Raw genomic sequence first — 17136 nt, forward strand, 5'->3', positions numbered from 1 at the left:
CTTCCTTATAATAAATCTCTTTATATAAATCATACACACACACACACACACACACACACATTATTTGTTCTGTTTCTAGAGATCTTAATACAAATGGACAATACCAAAAATTCCTATGGCCCTAATATACAATTTAAAAGTTGGAATCTCCACAATTCACAAAAGAAAACTACCAGTAGATCTTCGATATCAGCTGTATCATTATGAATGAATTTTTGTGGATAACTTGATAAACACTATAGTATATGCTGATACATGATAGAATCAATATTTAACAACTAGATATTAAAATTGTATTTAAGACACTACAGTTCAAATAAGAATCATTTATACCACTATTGCCAAAGCAAATAGATATTCTACATGATCCTACCACAAATTCCATGAGAAATAACACATCATTGGAATCACAGAGTTCTTTTTGCACTAAAAAGGTGAAAGAGTTGGGGCAACTGAACTGAAGAGTCATTCACCTTATCTAAGAGTCCACATACTAAAAATACTGAGAAATATCACCCCGGAGAAGGTAACCCACACTCCCTTTGAAACAGTCTCTCACAATTCTTATGGTGAGGAAGTTATTATTTCCATTTGTCTAATGTAAATCCTTCTGTTTTGGGTTTAGCCTGGGTCATAAACCTTAAACAATACATACAACAAATTATCTAGACCTATAACACATCACAGGCCTCTAAGAGTCACTTTTCAATGTATGTGTGATAAGATCTGCTCCCCACAAGATCCATGCTACCCAACTCTGTACCTGAGTCCCATCTCCAGGTAGCTCTGTGCCTTACGACATTTCTAAGCATAGAACTACTATTTCCATTTCTTGAATCTGGAATGGTTACTACTCAGAAATATTCCATGCCTCAGGACAGAGGCTCTCAGACTTAGGCAGAAACTGTTCCCTTGGCCTCCCCAAACACATTCAACTCCCCTCCTGCTCTTAGACAGCCTTTAAACTCTTAGCTCTAGACTTCGACCCCAACCCTGAAATCAACCCAGCAGCTGACATCTGGTCATTTCCAAGTTAGGCAGCATTGTCTGCCTTCTTATAGCTAACTTAACCCTAAATTCTACTGCTCTTTATGTAACCCACCACAAAACATATTCCCAGTTTAGTTCCCAATGTGATCCAAGAGAAGTATTACAACGAAGCAGAAGTAGGAAGAAAGAAAATTGCTAAGAGAATAAAGAATAGCTTTTCCAATTTACTACAGACTTAAGCTGGGAATTAGGACATGGAGCCTGAACTATCTCCTTAACAACGACTTCTAATTTCGTAATATAATACAAAAGAGCACGTAATATTCGTTAAACTATTCGAAATATTATGTGTGAGGGTTGTCCAAATCTCTCAAAAGGTTAGAAACCATTGCTAAGATGAAATGCTTTCAATCACATACAACATTATATAAAGTCTCTGTAGAGCTGAAAAATACAGTGTTTGATGACATATTAGTTTAAGAAAACTGTACTTTACCTTTCAAATTCATTCATGTTCACAAGTTTATAATTTCACAGAGAATTCCCCGGGATGAGTGAGGAGGATGACATTAAACAGTAAATTCAAGGACAAAGCCTCAGAAAGAAGATAGCTAAAGTACTTGTTAAAGGGCACACTATCAGTCAAACAGCAGGAGTGTCATCTTTAAGTCTAAGAGCAAACTCAGGCATCTACACATACAATCCAACAGAATGTGCGTACACAGACTGCTAGCTGGTCCTGAGGCTTGCTAATAAAGAAAACCCCCTCTGATTAATACCGCACATGCACCTACCAAGCTGAAAATGTGAATTATGCTACTCCATCCATACAAGTAACTTTCAGTAATGTGCACCAGGCAAAGAAATGTGGTCTTTAGCAAGAAGTGAAGTCTACTGTAAAACAGCATATCACTATGAAAATATTTTTGCTACTTTCACACTTCACTTCAGCTAGTACAAAAAATATTGCTACTATAATATGTGGATTCAGTAAAACCTAATGAGGCCCTCTTGGCCTCCAACTGCAAATGTTGAATATAAATGGTAATAATTTTCCTGAGATCTTGGAGGAACGAGATACAGAGAATATCCATCTGTTTTTCTCTGGATGCTATACTGGTTCAGGAGCACAAGCTTTTACCCTTCAAAATATCCTCTATCCTTTATGTATCCCACATACTAAGAGCCAATAAGTAGAGAGCATCTGCACTGTCAAAAATATACTTAGGACAGTGAAATAAGGAAGGGAATAGAAACAGCAACAGGAGAGCCTAGGCTGGGCTACCTTGGGTCACTGGGAAGTCAGAGAAAAGGGGGCCTTAGGAACAGGTTCAGGGGGTTTGCCCGAGACGAGCTGCCACTGCCCATTGCTCCTCTGGTTGCAAGTCTTGTGGGGTCCCTTGGAGTGTAGGAGATACTTGCCCCTGGGGGAAGGAGAGGAGAAAGGGAATGGGACGGGCGTGCTCCCTGGAGGGACCTTCATTTTCAGGGGTTTTAAAGGATGCTTGGGGACCTTCATTTTCAGGGGCTTTAAGACAGTAACCACACGGTAACTCAATCAGGGAAAGAATTATTAAGTACAACCCAGAGAACTGGAATAATGAGGGATTGACTAGTAAGAGGTAAAGAGAACTCTAGAGAGTACAGCAAGCCCTAGCCGGGGCTCACTGAATGACAGGTGGAAGTGGTGTCAATGCTGGTGGAAAGGGAATGGGACGGGCATGCTCCCTGGAGGGACCTTCATTTTCAGGGGTTTTAAAGGATGGGCATTTAGGGGAGGTCTTAGGGGAGGCTCAATAGAATATTCATGAGCTTTATGCTGATGTACCAAAATGAGATTTATTCTTTTGTCTGTCCTTGGGTGTGCTCGGCAAATGGCACTAATTGGGTTTCTGTTATCTGTCTCCCTGAATAGGGTGATTTAAGCTATTTGTCCTGTGGTTGGGGAGACTTACAAACAAAACGCCGTTTAACTATGTCTTAGTTTCCCTAGTCCACTTGTCCTGGAATTTCCCTAGCTTCTTACTATGCTATAACATGCACTCCCTAAATTATATTCAGAAACTTTAAATTAGAATCAAAAATAAATGTTTCTGTCTTCCTAAATGTGAGTTTCCTAGCAATCCCTTTACTGGGTTAATATCAACTTATCTCCCCGAAGACTTACAGATACTTAGGAAAGGGAGCAAGCTTATCATGCCAGTAGTCAATGCACCGCCTCTGGTCACAAATCAATCCTTCACTGACTGCTCTGTGAAAACTGAGTTGGGCCCTTTAAATATTTTTCCTTTGCCATCTGGCACAATGTTAAGCCCTGTCAGTAGAGGTCACTGGAGAGACATTACAAAGGAATTCTTGCTGGATCCCAAGAGCCCTGAAATGTAAGCAGCAGGACTCAGCTCCCCAGGGGCTCCCACAATCACCCCGCTTAGGGAGTTTCATAGTGGAGTGCTTCCTGCAAGATACCTCCTCCAAAACAGCTTTCCTGAAACTTGGAGAGCAGATTTACAGCAAATGCCCGAGTGTGGACACCCCGCAATTCCACCAGCATTGACGCCACTTCCACCTGTCATTCAGTGAGCCCCGACTAGAGCTTGCTGTACTCTCTAGAGTTCTCTTTACCTCTTACTAGCCAATCCCTCATTACCCCAGTTCTCTGGGTTGCACTTAATAATTCTTTCCCTGATCGAGTTACTGTGTGGTTTCTGTCTTACAATCCAGCCCTCAATGATACATATGCTCCTCTGGAAGGCTGGAGCATGAAAAATAGTTGGGAATGCCCAACCAGAAAAGCTAATGGGTGAAGGGTCATGCAGTTAACTATGTTAGCTGCCATCTTTTACAGAGTAGAAGTTGGCAGACTAGGACAAGGGAGACATCCAAGTGCCACATCTGCCAAGTGCTACTCTGTAAAGGTTCCTCGGTTAGAGACAAGAGGCACAAAGAAGAGAGTGAAACCCTTAAGGAACTGACTAACCAGTTGGAGATACCATACCAGACAGACACAAGTCAACAATTCCAGGCAGTGAGTGCTGAAAGCTCAATGAGGGTTGTGGGCAATAATGTTGTAGGCCAGTGACAAAGTCTCAGGTTAAGAGGCTATTAGTTCCGTCTTGTCATAAGCAAGAACTAATTATCTGTAAAAGCCCTGTGCCACAGGAAACAGAGACCAGCCTCTCCTTAATTGGTTCTCCAAACCCCCCTTGTCCTTCAATAATAGGGTATTCCTCAAATCCAATATATCGTAGACTCCTGGCTGTGACCAGGTGCCTTTCAGTTCACTGTCAAGAGATACACCTACCTAAGTAAACATTTAGGTAGAGAAAAAAAATTTTAAAAATTAAAGCCATTTCAATTCAAGTGTGTCTTTAACAGGGGGAGTCTTTCCTAAAAGATTTTAAAGAAGAGATTAGGAAAACATGGTGACTATAATCTATCAAGGCCAAATAAAAATGTCTTCAGTAAAGCCTCTCTGCATGAGGCTATTAAGAAAACCCAATAGCCACATGGTGGAGAATAAAACCCTGTCATTTACTGAAAGACAGAAAAGTGACTCGGGACAGAAAGCAGGAATAAAGAGGCTACCCTTGGCAAAACTGCCGGAGTAACAGTGGGGAAGCTGGAAAAAGAAGCCCAAGAACAGGAGGGTTCTAATGAACCATCTGGAAAGTGAAGAGAATATCAGAGGGAGCAAAGGGAAAATTTTTTAATGATAGATGAGAGTGGTTTTTTAATAAGGATGAATCACAAAGGCTTTCAAAGGGCTTGTTCAAAATGAAGGGTATCCACTCCACAAGGATTGAATCACTACAGGCAAGGAGCACAACCTATGGAGAGAACCCCTTAAACCACCCTCCTACAGGAAGAAGGGTGAACGAAAGTGATTTTTTTTTTAAAGGGGCCTGGGGATGGGATGAAATATAAACTTGACAGAGAAATCTTAATGAAGTAGTATTTTGGTAACGTGTTGTGGTCAACATTATATCAAAAGCTTACTCCTCTGCACACCTTCACTCATCTTTTCTATAAACATGTTCCCCTTTGTTTCAGAGCAAAGAAAGGAAGGCTCATCACGAATAATCTTAAATTCAGGAGGAAGAATTGCTTGCATACTTGTGTATGTAAGAGAAAGAAGTGGATAAAACTGGCGCAGAGGAAGTCATTAAAGGGGAATGAAGACACTCAAGGGAAACAAAGACTGCAGCCAGGAGTAAAGAAGAAACTAAACTATAAAGGCTGCCTCCTACACAGCCCTTCTGTGCATTCTGTACACAGAGCTCAGCTGGTGAAACAGGACAAGGCATTGCCAGGACAAAAGAAAAACACAGTTTCTTTGAGCATTGGTCCAGGTACATAATTTTTAATTAATATTTTAAAATCACATTAAATACATGCATGACTTATATGGTATGTCTGTTAAATCTGCTATTCTTTACAAAATAAATGTCTCAATAAATGTTTTGTAAAATTTTAGTTTTGAAGCTATACAACGATGGTTCTCAAAATTTTTCATCTCAAAAATCCTTCTATGCTCCAAAAAATCATAACATTTTGCATCATTTACAAACAATGATGATTGCAGATACCATTCACCCTCCCTTTACCTCACAGGTAATCACTGTCATGATTTTGGTGTTTATCATTCCCATGTAATTTTTTCACACCTACCTACATATTTATCTAACAAAAAAATGCTGCATGTGTGAATGTGGTGTGTGTGTGAGTATTATTTGTGTGTATGGAGAGAGGGGAAGAGAGCTGGAGCAAGTGAAACAGAGAAAGACAGAGAGCATGAGCAAGCACACAGTGAGAGAGCATGTTGTTTGGCTTATTTTGAAAACCTATAAAAAGATATTGTTTTAATATCACTATTTTTCTCTCAACATTGTATGTTGACATAGGTATTCTAGTTTATTTATGCTGAACGCTATAAAATATTCAATGCACAGATGTACACTGTTCCTTTAAAATATGTTTTTAAAGAATGCCAGATGACAGAGCATATAATTTTTTTAAAAATTAGAAATCACTAAATATACAAAGTGGTGGCAACTATATACACTCCACTAAAAGGGTATAAGATTTATGGTTCTTCTAGATACTTGGTACTGTCAGGATTATTAATTTTTGCTAATCTAATGGGTTTGAAATAATATCTGGTTGTTTTAATTTGCATTTTCTTGTTCACTGATAAAGCTGGTCCTTATTTATTGGCTGATCATGTGTCTCTTCTATCAATAAAGCTGTTAAGGCTCTTTGCCCATTTTTCTTTCTTTCATTAAAAAAATTACACAATAAATCATTCATAAGAAGTATATAAGTATATCATAGTTAAACAATAAAAGCACATACATGTGTGCTCAACTACCCATATCCATTTTCAGAAAAGAGAACAGTGCCAAGAACTCTGCTATCCTCTCATGCCCCTGCCTGATCACAACTGCCCTGCTGCTCTTCAGGGAGGCAACTAAACTGAATTTTTAATTATTTCCTTGCTTTCCTTAACTTTTCCATATATGCATGAACCCCTAAATAATATACTCATTATTTTCCCCATTTTTTTAAACTTTATATAAATGCAATCACACAATGTAAGCTTCTGTAACTTTCTTTCTCTGCCTAGTAGTACTTTCCATGTTCATTCACGTGGATATACGTAGTTGTGGTTTACTCATTTTCACAGATAGGACACTCACACACCACTGAATACATATACAACTTTATTTATGTTCTACTCTTGGTAGAAACATGGGTTGTTTGTTGCAGATTTTGGCTAATAGTAATAGTGCTAGAAACATTCTCATCTATCTGCTGATATAAGCACTTAAGAATGTATCCAGTTTGGCTCAGTGGTTAGAGCATTGGCCCACAGACGGAAGGGTCTGAGGTTCGATTCCAGTCAAGGGCACATACCTCAGATGCAGGCTCCATTCCCAGCCCCAGGCAGGGAGCGTGCCAGAGGCAACCAATCAAAGTGTCCCTCTCACATTGACGTTTCCTCTGTCTCCCCCACCTCCCTTCCACTCTCTCTGAAAAGCAATGGAAAAAAATATCCTCTGGTGAGGATTTTTTTGAAAAGAAAATATCCAAAGAATATACGTATGGAGCGGAATTTCAGGTGTGGGTTTTTATACTCCCCAAGAGCACTCCCATGACTCCACATATTGGCAAAACTTGGTATTGTCAGACTTTTTTCCCTACTGGATTCCTTCTTTCATACTGAGACATTTTTATTTGATCATCCCTAATGTTAAATATCTCCACCCAGACTGTTGCTTGTCTTTTAACTTAATTAATGAAGACTTTAATGAAGTAGAACTACCTTAAAGTAGTCACAATTTTTTCCATTAAGGATTTTTCTTGTTTAGGGATTCTCGCTTTAAGATATTATATTCTAGCCCAGACGGCGTGGCTCAGCAGTTGAGTATTGACCTAGGATCTAGGCGATCATGGTTCGATTCCCGGTAAAGGCACATGCCCAGGTTGCGGGCTCAATCCCAGTGCGAGGCATGCAGGAGGCAGCCGATCAATGACTATCTCATCACTGATGTTTCTATCTCTCTCTCTCTCCTTCTCCCTTTCTCTCTCTGAAATCAATAATGACATATTTAAAAATAAATAAATATTAAAAGGATATTATATTCTACCCCCAAGGTAATAATGATAATCTGTTTATTTTCTTGTTTAACTTTAAAGACTTCTTTTTCACAAATGAATTGTGAATCCATCCAGAATTGAATTTTGCATTTAGTGTGAGGTAGACATTAATTTTTTCTACATAGATAATTGTCTCAGTGATTCACGTAGATTCTATTACTTCTCCACTTATTTAACATCATTTCCATTTTATAATAGGATAATAAATTCCCAAATATGAGTAAAGCTGATTCAAGGTTCTCTGTTTGACTAACCTTGTGCTAATACTAAACCATCTTGATAACTAGAACATTATATTCTTAATGCCTGGGAAGGCATGTCCCCTTACACTGGTGCTATTTATTTATTTATTTATTTATTTATTTATTTATTTTTTAAATATGTCTTTATTGATTTCAGAGAGAAGAAGGGAGAGGGAGAGAGATAGAAACATCATTGATGACAGAGTCATTAATTGGCTGCCTCCTGCATGCCTCGCACTGGCATTGAGCCCCTAGCCCGGGCATGTGCCCTGACTGGGAATCGAACCTCAATCTCCTGGATCCTAGGTCAATACTCGACCGCCGAGCCACGCCAGCAGGGCATACTGGTGCTCTTTAAAACTGTTCCAGCTATGCATGAACTTGTCCTTCCTATGAATTTGAAGACCAATCAGTCATTCAACATCTTCAGAATACCCGTGGACATTTTTATTAGATTTACACTTGAATTCAAATTTATAGATTGACTTTGAGCAAACTGACATATTCATGATCTTGTTTTCCTGCCTATAAATCTACAAGTAAGATATAGCTCTCCTTTTTTTCTTCTTCATTTAGGTCTTTTAACAATATCTGATAATTTTATCTATAAATATCTTGAACATCATCTGCAACTATTAGACATCAAAGTTTTAGTTGATACTATAAATGAAATCTTTATACCATTATATTTTCTAATGAGTTATCACTTGTGGTTAAGAAACATATCTCTACATTGTCTTTGTACTTAAAAGACTTACTAGTTGGAATAACTGACCTGGATACTCTATTCAGTTTTCTAGGTAGAACATCGTATCTCCATATGAAGCACCTTCATCTCATGTTTCCCAATGCTTATAATTTCTATTTCTCTTCTGGTTCACTGCATAAGCTAGAACTTCCCACACTGATGAATAGACACAGTGATGGCAAGTCATCCTGAAATGCTAATTTTGACAGAAATATTTATAATGATTCGCCACAAATTATGATGTTTGCTGTGAGTGCTTGACAAAATAATTTATAATGTTAAGGAACTTCCCTTCTATTCCCAGTTTGCTAAAAATTTGTCATGAGTCATTAATGTCATCAAATGCTTTTTTATGTCATAAAATATTAAACACCATCAAATTACTCTTCTACATCTATTTAGGAGATCACATGCATTATCTCCTTGTATCATTTAATATGGTATAATACAGGTGTAATAATAATGCAGTAGGCACAATACACCAAATGAATTAAATTTCTGCAAATATTTCATTTAATAATTCTATATCTGTGTTCATTAAGATGAAGCTTCTAAAATGTTTTTATCTACTTTGCATATTAACATGTCTAACCTCATAAAATGAGTTTGACAGGACTCTCTATTCTCTGAAACAGACTGTACAAGTCTTTCAGATTTGGTCAAAACTCACATGTAAAAAGTCATCTCAGACTGGTGGAAGAGAGGCTATTAATTCTAGATTTAATTGGTTTCAGCTTTCTATTGCATGCAATTGATGCTTTTATGCTTAATATTTCCTGCCTCCTGGTTTCTGTTTGTGTTTTTTTAATCTTAATAGTTGTCTTTCCCAAGAAACCATGGATCTTCTAATGGCTATTTGGTACCTTCTTACATTCCTGGACCCAGTTCATATTCAGCATACTTTTTTTATTGACTAACTAATCCCAATGTTTTCCTTTAATCTTTTTCTTTAGCCCTTTACTAGGAAATTTTCAAACATATACAAAAATAGAAAAGATAATGATCCATCATGAATCCAACACCCAGCTTCAATAATTAATAATTCACAACCAATCCTCCTACATTCATCCCCGAACACCAATCTCATATTATTTTGAAGAAAACCCCAGACAGCTGACCATTACATTTATAGGTAGTTCAATATGTATCTCTAAAAGAAAGTGACTTTATAAAAATATAATACCATTATCATACACTCAAAAATAAAAATAAAAAATAACTCCTTAAATTCAAATATTCAGTTAGTGTTGAATTTCCAATGGTCTCAATTTTTTTTTCTTTAAAGATGTTTTCTTTTGATGGGATCTACACATAGTGATTCCATCCATACTTTTGTGGTTCTTACAATTTATTTGAAGAAACTGAATCATTTATCCTGTACAGCAGTGCTTTTCAAACTGTCTATGATAAAGGAACATTTTTAGATTTCCAGTCAGTCTCGAACTGATACATGTCTTACTGCACATAACTACAAAACAGACTGAGCACATGCAACTGACCAAGAGCATTTAGGAACACCTGAACCAGTTCACCTGCTGTTCAACCAGAGAAGTCCACTAATAACGTGCTAAGTATGCTGGCTTAAACATTTCTAACACTAAACACTGCTTACAGGTTTATAAGTGCTTACTTTTGATACTTCTATTTCATTATGCAGACCACCTTTTGGTTCACACTGCTACAGAATTTCCCACAGGCTGGAGTTTGCCTATTACATCTCCATGGTGTAGTTTAACATGTTTCTTTGCCTTTGTACTTCCCATAAATTTAGTAGTTAGATCTAAATTTTGATCAGTTTGAATTCCAAATTTCTTGGCAGGACTTTACAGTTAGCATTATATTTTTCCATCTGGAGACAGGTAAGTCTGGCTGCCCGTTTTGTGATGTTAATGGTCATCAGTGAACACTTTATTACTAGTACTTAATGTCAAAGCCTCCAGTAAATTTGGCTGTCCAAAGTTTGCTCTCTAACAGACTCTAAGGAAGCTCTCTTCTTCCCAGGCCCACTGCTTTCCTCTACTACCTCAGTTTCTGACACAATGCAGATCTTCTAGCTGTCAGTTTTGAGTTCCTACCCATTTGTGAAGCTCTTAGGGAGCCCTGGCCAGGTGGCTTAGTTGGTACACTGAAAGGTCGCGGGTTCAATCCTGGTCAGGGCACATACCCAGGTTGCGGGTTCCATGCCTGGTCAGGGTGCGTGTGGGTGGCAACCAATGGATGTTTCTCTCTCTCTCATCCTCTCTCTCTCACATATCCCCAGGTGAGGATTTTTAAAAAAAAGGATCTTAGGGAGATCTTGTGACCCAGTTGTCTTAAAGACGTTGCCTATGGTTTGGGGTTTTGCTAAACCTGTGGTTGTATCTGTTTAGTAAAACTTGGGATTATTAAAAACTATACAACCCACCTCCCTTGTACGTTTTTAAAACAATGTTGCTTGCTTTTAGCACCTTAAATTGAACACTCAATTCATTAACTTTCAGAGTTTAAAATTTTTTAAGTAAATATATTTAAAAATAAATATACCGCAAGTATATTTTTAACTACATCCTATCCATTTTGCTTTATTAATGTTAACTGTGATCGTATGATTTAAATGGCGTCTACTAAATTTCTACCTAATAGTATCTACCTAACAAGGGTAGGTCAGACTTAGAACCAACACTTTAGTTAAGGCTAGGAATTAAGAAAGCACTGCCCCTCTCTCCCCAACACCATCCTTGGATCTGAAGCACTAATAATCTATCTCACAAGGTTCTTATTAAGAGAAGTAAATGAAACAATAAACATGGAAGTAATTTATTAAAGTATAACTTTAGACATATACATATATATGTGTATTTTTTTTTAACTATAAGGCAGAATATACAGTAGCATCAGATTACATTAGTCCTGGCTACTACCCACTAATTTGGACTGGACCCAAGCAAATACGGTACAAGATAAGAATTAACTCCCTATTTCTCTTCCTATTTTCCACCTTCTGTGGCAGCCTGGATTTTTCCTCCATTAAAATGCTAGCGTGAGTCCTGCAGCTTCCACTGCCACTGCATGGCCTGCAGGCTTACACATACATCACATACATCAGAGCGCTCTCCCTTCTTACTCCTTTAACGAGGTGTGCTGGGCTGAGTACCTGTCTGCGGCCGTGACTTAGACATCACCCTACTGGCATCACATCTCCTCCAGCACATTAATTATGGGTGACATTCTATCACTTGGTCATATTTCCCAGGTTCTGATCTGTCTTTGTTAATTTCCTTTTCATTTCCTAATAAATCCATATCCTTATTAATAGTTACTATTCCTAACTTAGAAAATAGCTACGCCAAGCAGTAAGAGTGTAAATCTAAGGAGCTCTGAGACCAAGAGCGGACAGGCTTTTTGTGTGACAGTAACCTGTTGTGGTATTAGCAGAGATACACAGGAAAATTGCACATCCTGAGGCAAACAGTCATCTCCTACAACGTGACGTTTAATACAACAAAGCAGTGGTCACTATTAGGCTAAGGATCCTATCCAACAATTCCTTTTCATATCCAACAATCCATTTAGCTTGTGTGGGCAGGAGGAAGTTTTACGAAAATGATGATTCCTCCTGTTTCAATGACTGTGTTTGGAAGAAGTGCTAAAGGAGTGATAAAAATAGTTCCTGTGCCTCACTTCATTCCATTTGTTTCTTAATAAAAACAGAGATGGTTTAAAAATTTATAAATAAAAGACAAGTAGTGCTGAAGATTTTTAGGAAATAGACTCAAGCTTTTAGGAATTTTCATAATTTGCCCCCCAAAAAAAGGAGAAAGAAAGAAAAGAAAAGGAGATGCACACGATACATTAGGATAAAGAAAACAATGGGAGCATCCACAAATGTAAAGCAGGGGAGGCTGAGGCAAGAGCTTGGGAACAAGAACACAGTTTACAGTCTAAACCAATAAACAGCCGGGCCCCTTGACTGCAGGACAGGAAATGCATTAATCTCTAGCAGCTTGAACACAGTTCACGTCTGCTAACTGAGAAGTGGCAGACACTCGCCACAGGTTTCAGTGTTGCATGTTTAGCCACCTTGGATTGAGGGTAAATTTGAGCCACTGGCTATTGGTTCTTATGAAACCCAGAGAAGGACAGATGGGTATTGAAAGGATAAGGCCAGGAGACGGAAAACAAAGGCCTACCAATACCTATAGCTACTAAGCAACAAGTCAGTGGACAAACACTGAGGTTTGGCCTGTACAAAGGATGTCATCAAGGATGGGTGACTCACAAATGTGAAGAACAGCTGTCCTGGATCCACTGAGATAAACTGTTGAGTGACCTCAATAAGACCACCCATGCCTTCAACAATGAAAACAGTATCAGACTCACCTCGTGCTTGGAGAAGAGCCGGACGGCCTCCAACTGGTGGAAAATGGGGTAGTGCTGGGAGTCGATCTGGTCACGCCGGTAAACATCGCCCACCACCAGGAAGGCATCCAGCCCAGCGTGCAGCAGGTCCCACTGGTGCGCAGACGTGTGCGCTCGCAGCATGTGGGTCCGATTCAGGTAATAGTTGTCTCCCTTCTTCCTGCTGGGGTGGTCGGCTGGGATGAGCAGGCTGTCAAAATTCTGCCAGGTGGTGACCACTGGAGAAAAGTCATCATAGACAGAGAACAGCGGAGTCCCAAAGCGGCCAACATATTGCTTGTAGAAGTGCTCCTTCACCCTCTCCTTGATCAGCCAAAGAGGATGGTACTGCTGGTTGTGCAGATTCCTGCCAACCCTGGAGAGAACTTTCCGGGACAGATTGCTATAGTCATCCTGAGGGTAGGACTGACCGAGCAGCTCCAGCACACTACCTTGAGCTCCTTGGGCAGCAGGCTCCAAAGCAGCAGGCCTCGATCCCACGGCTGGGTGCTGGTGGCCTCTGGAGACACTACTGGCTGTCCTCACCAGGTAGACAGGCAGGTTGGCAACTCTCCTGAGGGCTGAACAAACCATTGTGGAAACTTCTTCAAAGGACTCTGGAAAGAGCATACATGCAAAGGTCAAGTTAAGATTCACTCTGAGGAAGGTAAACATGTCTCTCATGTCTCCCACAAGCTCCCCACTTTCCTACTGACATCTGTGTTTCCCCCACCACCTCCTCCATGCACAGAAGATCCAGTTACAGAGGCTTAATTTTTACTGCTCTAAATCAAAAGAATCACTTTTAGATCCCTAATCTCTAGATGTCCTCCCTTTGCCATTTAGATCCCTGGGTTTAAAGAAAATTTCCATCATCATGTCACGTCATGTTCTGAACCACTTGTGCTCAATAAAACTTTAAATGTGACAACTTTCTTTTATTTTGACTACTTTCTATAACCAAAAAACTTCAGATGGATCATCTAAAAGACAGAGCCTAGCTGAACCCTAGAAGAGTCTCGCATTAGAGAAAGCACATGATCACACAGGCAGCGCTGAAGTGCAGCAGAAGATACCAGCATCCTGCACATTTCTGCCCGTATCCCTCATAACTACAAAGTTCCACTTACCTTTGACAGAGCATGACTTCTAGATTATTCCAATATATTACAAAGTGATATTAAAAACATTTTCGACATTTCAAATAAAATACATCACTTTAGGTGGTAGTTATTTTTATTTAATGTTTTTAAAAATAAAAATGAAAAACAAGGAGATATCACATAAAGTGATAGACTATACCAATGGACAGCTGAAATTATTTTTATAAACATAAATCCTTCCTATCCTCGCATCTGGTCATGTCATTTAAACTCAATGCCATTGCAGAATCCCATCAATTACATTTTTGTTTTGTAAAAGAGCAAGCGTCTACTATGCACCCACAGTAAGCCAGGAGCAGGAATAAACTTACTTGGGAAGGGATTCAGAGCAGCCAGAAGACAGAGTATTGACTAGATCTTTTTTTTTTAAATGTCTAGAATTTAATAAGAGCACCAAATGTCACAGGTGAAAGTCACCTCAGCAGTCATCTAACATAGGCCATTCATGTCACAGAGGAGGTGACAAGGACCCAGACACAGCTGACCAAACTCTAAGGCACTCAGAGAGATAAGACCACATTGAAGGATTCTGGACCACTTAACACACTGTTCTTTCCCACTGTCACAGAGAAAGTTTTAAACTGACTCAGCAATCTCAGTTATAAAAAAATCTTTAGATGTCATAGCCCTATGCTCATAAAAAATTTACTGTAAACTTAAATCATCCAAATCCATCTTCTGCAATTTGGAATTTTTACCTACTGGGCTACTTTAAAGCATATAACTATGTGGTTATTTTACTTCAAGGTTCGCACAATCATACCAAGAAAATACGTGACTTCGTGGTATTAGGCTGCATTAGGAGAGAATTATATTGCCCCAAGAGACCATCAAAAGCATATCCAGTACGGACCAGGCAGCACAGTTCACTAATTCACACATGGAACTGAGAAGAGCTAGCTCCAAGTTCTGCGGGAAGCGTGACTGCATCTTTGTCTGACACCGCCGTCAGGTGAGAGGCTTTCAAAGACACCCGGAAAAACTCTCTGGATTTATTCATTTATGGAACTATTTTATCAGAGTTGTTTCAAAAAGTGGTTTTGGCTCAGCTTCAACAGAAATGTGTCTTCCCATCTCCAGTGCTCAGTGGCTTGTCACTGCAGGAGATGTGCATTTTAAATATGTATGTGCCGCCTTACACATCTTAGCGCAAAGTCAGACTGTTAGGCTGTTAGATACCCAGCTCAGCGCCCTTGGCGAGACACAGAAAGTATTTCTTCCTTCCAAAGGCAAATGCTGTTACACAAAGTTCAGAAATCTTCTGGAAAAGGTACTTTTGATGTATATTCATACATTACTGACTTCCCTTTCCTCCTCAGTTCCTAGCTGCTCACACATCCAAACCCACTGTAGGTCCTGCTGCCACAGGTGGGTCCCATCCCTACATCCCTTCTTTTCCCTCCTTCCCCCTGCCTCTCCACTGCTGAAGACAGTTTCATTGTCTGATCCTCGTTTTCAGACATTTTACCTGTCCAAGCAGCCCCTGCATATATTCCCCCACCATCATTCCCACCCACCCAAAACAACTGTGTGTTTTCTATTATCCTTCAGAGAGAGAGAGAATAATGACTATGATCGCTTTCCCACTCCCATCTGGAAAGTAAATTCCTCTCTTTTTGCCTTTGTCAAGCTTCTCTATAAGAAGTAGTTCATCTGGAAAATACAGGAGACCCAGGAAGACAACACCAGCGCCGGCAGCCATTCTTCTACAGGCACAGCGGTCTTCCATGGCATCTATCGACAGCTCTGTTAAGTAAGTGTTATTCTTACCATTTGACAGAGAAAATAAGGCTCAAATAGATCTTGTAACTTGCAAAAACTCATACACCTACCCATGGACAAAGTTCAAAACTTCTCAATGAAAACAGGCCCAAGGCTGTTAAATTCTAATTACATATCGTGAATTATCGTCTTAACTTCCCTTACCCGAGCTGTGTGTTTTATACATGAGTGCACTTTAAATACATAAATGAATACATGAATGGATAAGTCAAGTAAAGCACATTAGCTTAGATGGTGGGAATGAAATATCACTTAACTCAGGACCCGAAGGCCAAACTTGCCCATGTCCTGCTGCTGTCGATCTAGTTTTGCTGGAACCCAGCAATGCCCATTTGCTTACATGCTGTCTGGGGGGACTGTTCCACTACAGAGTCAGAGCTGAACAGTTGACACAGAGGCTGTGTGGCCCGCAGGCCTAAAATACTTATCTTGTCCTTCACAGAAAAGTTTGCTGAGCCCTGTTTTAGCTTAACTCTACAAAGTTCTTCCACACTCAAGCATATCTTCCTGGTCACGAACATATGTAAATTACAGAGCCACTAAAAGTTACAAAAGTACAAATGTGGATATTAAATGTGCTAACACTGGTACAGAAGAGGCAGTGAGACCAATCATGAGAAGAATCGATACGACAGGTGGGCAAAAGACCAAACTTAGCAGGAATATCTATGTGGATGTGACCCAAAGCTGGCCAGTTAGGCCCTGCGTATTAACCTCAAATACATTAATTGACCTTTCTGGCCCTCAAGTTTCTCCTGTATAAAATACAGATAATAATGCCTACTTCATAGTACAAGGATTAAACTTGATCTTGTGCATAATGCACTTAATTTATTGCCCAACTAAGGGAATAACTTTTAATTGTATTTAATTTTACTTTATCTTAATTTAAATTGCTACATGTGACAGGAGCTACCATATTGGACAGGGCAGATCTAGACCTTCATATAAGAAAAATGGGACTACTATACCCAAAACAATCAAAACTAATTCTTGAGATTACATCTTAACATACAAACTACCTTCTAAAATAGTGTATGTATATCAGCTTTTATAGAAATAAAGGGAGATATTCAATCTTCAGCAACATTAAAAGAAAAAAATCCTAGAAAGGCCCACAGAGGTCATTTAGCTCACATTTTATATATACGGAAACCAAGTCAGATTACCTGTGCTC

The 17136-nt window shown here is 39.2% G+C and overlaps 1 protein-coding gene across 7 annotated transcripts in view; it reads right to left on the reverse strand.

The window, feature by feature from the left end:
• The window catches only part of FARS2 (phenylalanyl-tRNA synthetase 2, mitochondrial), a 458022-nt gene that overhangs the window by 327257 nt on the left and 113629 nt on the right, over positions 1-17136 (reverse strand). For all 7 annotated transcript variants that reach the window (XM_081143636.1, XM_081143633.1, XM_081143635.1 and 4 more), the window contains one exon: positions 12997-13631. In XM_081143636.1, the coding sequence (XP_080999762.1) occupies positions 12997-13608 (612 nt within the window). In that variant the 5' untranslated portion in view covers positions 13609-13631. The remainder of the gene's footprint in view (positions 1-12996; positions 13632-17136) is intronic.

This window comes from Miniopterus schreibersii, assembly GCF_964146895.1.
Source record: "Miniopterus schreibersii genome assembly, chromosome: 8".
NCBI lineage: Eukaryota > Metazoa > Chordata > Mammalia > Chiroptera > Miniopteridae > Miniopterus > Miniopterus schreibersii.